At 38.2% G+C, this 2,478-nt stretch overlaps 1 protein-coding gene across 1 annotated transcript in view; it reads right to left on the bottom strand.

Annotated features, from left to right (window-relative positions):
* nol9 (nucleolar protein 9) overlaps positions 1-2,478 on the bottom strand; it is a 25,584-nt gene that overhangs the window by 12,888 nt on the left and 10,218 nt on the right. Inside the window, exons 3-6 of the mRNA XM_015373127.1 lie at positions 2,084-2,214; positions 1,869-2,004; positions 1,040-1,136; positions 789-886 (exon numbers count right to left, since the gene is read on the bottom strand). Of these exons, the coding sequence (XP_015228613.1) occupies positions 789-886; positions 1,040-1,136; positions 1,869-2,004; positions 2,084-2,214 (462 nt within the window). The remainder of the gene's footprint in view (positions 1-788; positions 887-1,039; positions 1,137-1,868; positions 2,005-2,083; positions 2,215-2,478) is intronic.

Here is a 2,478-nt window from a genome sequence, read left to right as displayed (position 1 = left end):
AAAAACCGGAATTCTCCTTTAAGTTTAAACCCTGCTAAAAATGCTAACGCTAATCGCGAAGCTAATCGCTAGCATGAGGCTAGTCAGGATGAGCTTCTTATTTGTTGTATTGTTGAATGTGCTGCATTTTTCTTTACAATTCTGTCTTATGTGTTTAATAGAATTGGAACTGTTAAATCTAAATTGTAACACACTGTATATTTCATTTGTATTGCAGTTTTACAAAAAATAACTGAGAAGATTCAGTAAAGCAGCCTCAATCACAGCTACTGGCTCTCTCGTTTGTTCGCTATCTGTCAGCCAGGACAGAATACGAGTCAAAACATTGTTACCAGCTAAACTACTTTGCTATATCTAGTAACTTTTTCTTTAAAAAAAAGCGACTAGCAATAAATGTAGCAATTTGTTGGAGACCTTGGTAACAATGTGAAAGCATGAGTTTACGGTGCGATCACTGACGGGGAGTCAGATGCAGCAGCTGCAGCCTGTTTATGCAATAAGAGAGAAAGGAGCAACTCCCCTGTTTCCCCGTTGAACATCAGTCACGCTGGAAGCTGCCAACGTTGCCCTCTGAATTAATAAGTTGGATATAAATAGAAGATTTTGAATATTTTTTTCTTTGCACCTGTTGCACTAAAATAGATATCTGCATTTATTTCACACACAACGTCATCCATTGTGTCTCTGCTAAGTCTTTAAGGTAAATTGGATATATTACTGATTATTTATCTAGTCTTAATTGGGTTCATTCATCACTAAACATCGAGCTGTAAAAAAAAAAATCTCACCCAGAAGTGGTTCTTTGACGGTCAACAACGACAAGCAACCAGCCGGGGTGAATTCTGTTTGACCAAGATCGCCTTCCAAATAATCCACACTGGAAGTACTGCGATAAACACAGAGAAGGACATAGTGTTATTCTTTCATTTCGGACATGTTAACATCAGAAAACATGATAAGCAGCTTATTAGCTTAAAAAAATATTCAAAATGGTTTAAAAAAAAAGGAAAGAAGCAAAGTATGGGTTGTGGGAACTCACTGATTCAGTAACGTATTGATGAGGATCCGGATAAATGTTGATTTGCCAACATTTTTGATCCCACACACCAGAATAACAGCACTGCCATCGAAGTCTCCTAAAAAACAAAAACCCAAAGGACACGATTACAGCAAGTTTTAGGCCAAGAAGTAAAAAAAAACAAAAAAAAACAACAAACAAACATATATGTTAAATATTTTTATTTATTTTATTTATGAATTCAATTATTGAAGACAACAACTATCACCCTAAAGATGCTTTGCTAATGCTACTAGCCAGTCTCAGGAGGCAGGATTTCCTGGAAAGTAGCCAATCACAGGCCGTTTACTTTCTCAGCTTGTTTCCAAGTGACAAAAGTTGACAGGAGCCACAGAAACAGGTCCAGATGATTGGTTCAGTGACAGATGAAAAGTTACACAGGTGAGTTTTACGAGAAAAGTAACCCCGCAGAGAGCATCGATACGCACCGAGTGTATTGACCTGAAAGGCCATTTATAGGCCATTTATCGTATCTCAAATTAAGCTTGGCTTAAAAAAAATTAAGTTGGCTTAAAGTATTGCTTTAAGCCAACATTATTTAATCAAAATGTTATTTTTTGAGGCTCTATTGTCATACTCAAACCTTCAGCGTTAGGTTACTGATAGCTTTAAGGGGAAAACCGTACAATCAAAGGTGAAAACAGTCTATTTGGATTTAATCCATGTTTTCTATTTAGTGATGGATTAACTGGAATAAACACACTTTTTAACAGCATTATAACTAATAAAAAATTATTTAATTCCCTAGACTAATCTGTGTTCAGAAGTGTGTTGGTGTGTCGGTGCTCACCTCTGCAGGCATTAACAACAGCACCAAGAGCTTCTCTGCAGCTCCTGGACGTTTTCAGTCCCTCGATGGAGCTGGCTAAAGGAATCACGCCCAGACCGTTCAGCGGCGTGTCAAGAACCGCAGACATGAGTTCACTCTATGTTTTTAAAACAAAGAATAAGTCAAACTTGATATTCCCAAAATCCCAAATCATGAGCATTAGGCAACATTCCTACCATGGCGGGGCTGAACAGTTCACCAAGATGAGTAAAGCTCGACAGGAAACGTGTCAGAGGAGACTCCAGAGGATCCAGTAGGATGATGGAGGAGGTCGGCGTTACCTTTTTTACCAACTTCTTCCTGGACACTGCAGATAAAAACAAATTTCCAATATAGAGAAACCAAAACCATCGCATGGTTGAGTCTCATGATAAACCTTCCAGACTCAGAGATAAAACAACAAATGTTCTTGAGCAGAATCTGAGTGGAGGTGTCTGCAACCTTTAAAACCCAAAGAGACATTTTACTTCAAGTCTGGCTGAATAAAAGCTGTTCAGAATATTACACACCCTTTTAGGGGTGTAAATCACATCCATCATGGCGATTCGATTCAGTATCGATTTCCTGACCC

This window comes from Cyprinodon variegatus, unplaced genomic scaffold (assembly GCF_000732505.1).
Source record: "Cyprinodon variegatus isolate N-32 unplaced genomic scaffold, C_variegatus-1.0 Scaffold81, whole genome shotgun sequence".
Taxonomy (NCBI): Eukaryota; Metazoa; Chordata; class Actinopteri; order Cyprinodontiformes; family Cyprinodontidae; genus Cyprinodon; species Cyprinodon variegatus.
This window is presented reverse-complemented; position numbering and strand designations above follow the sequence as displayed.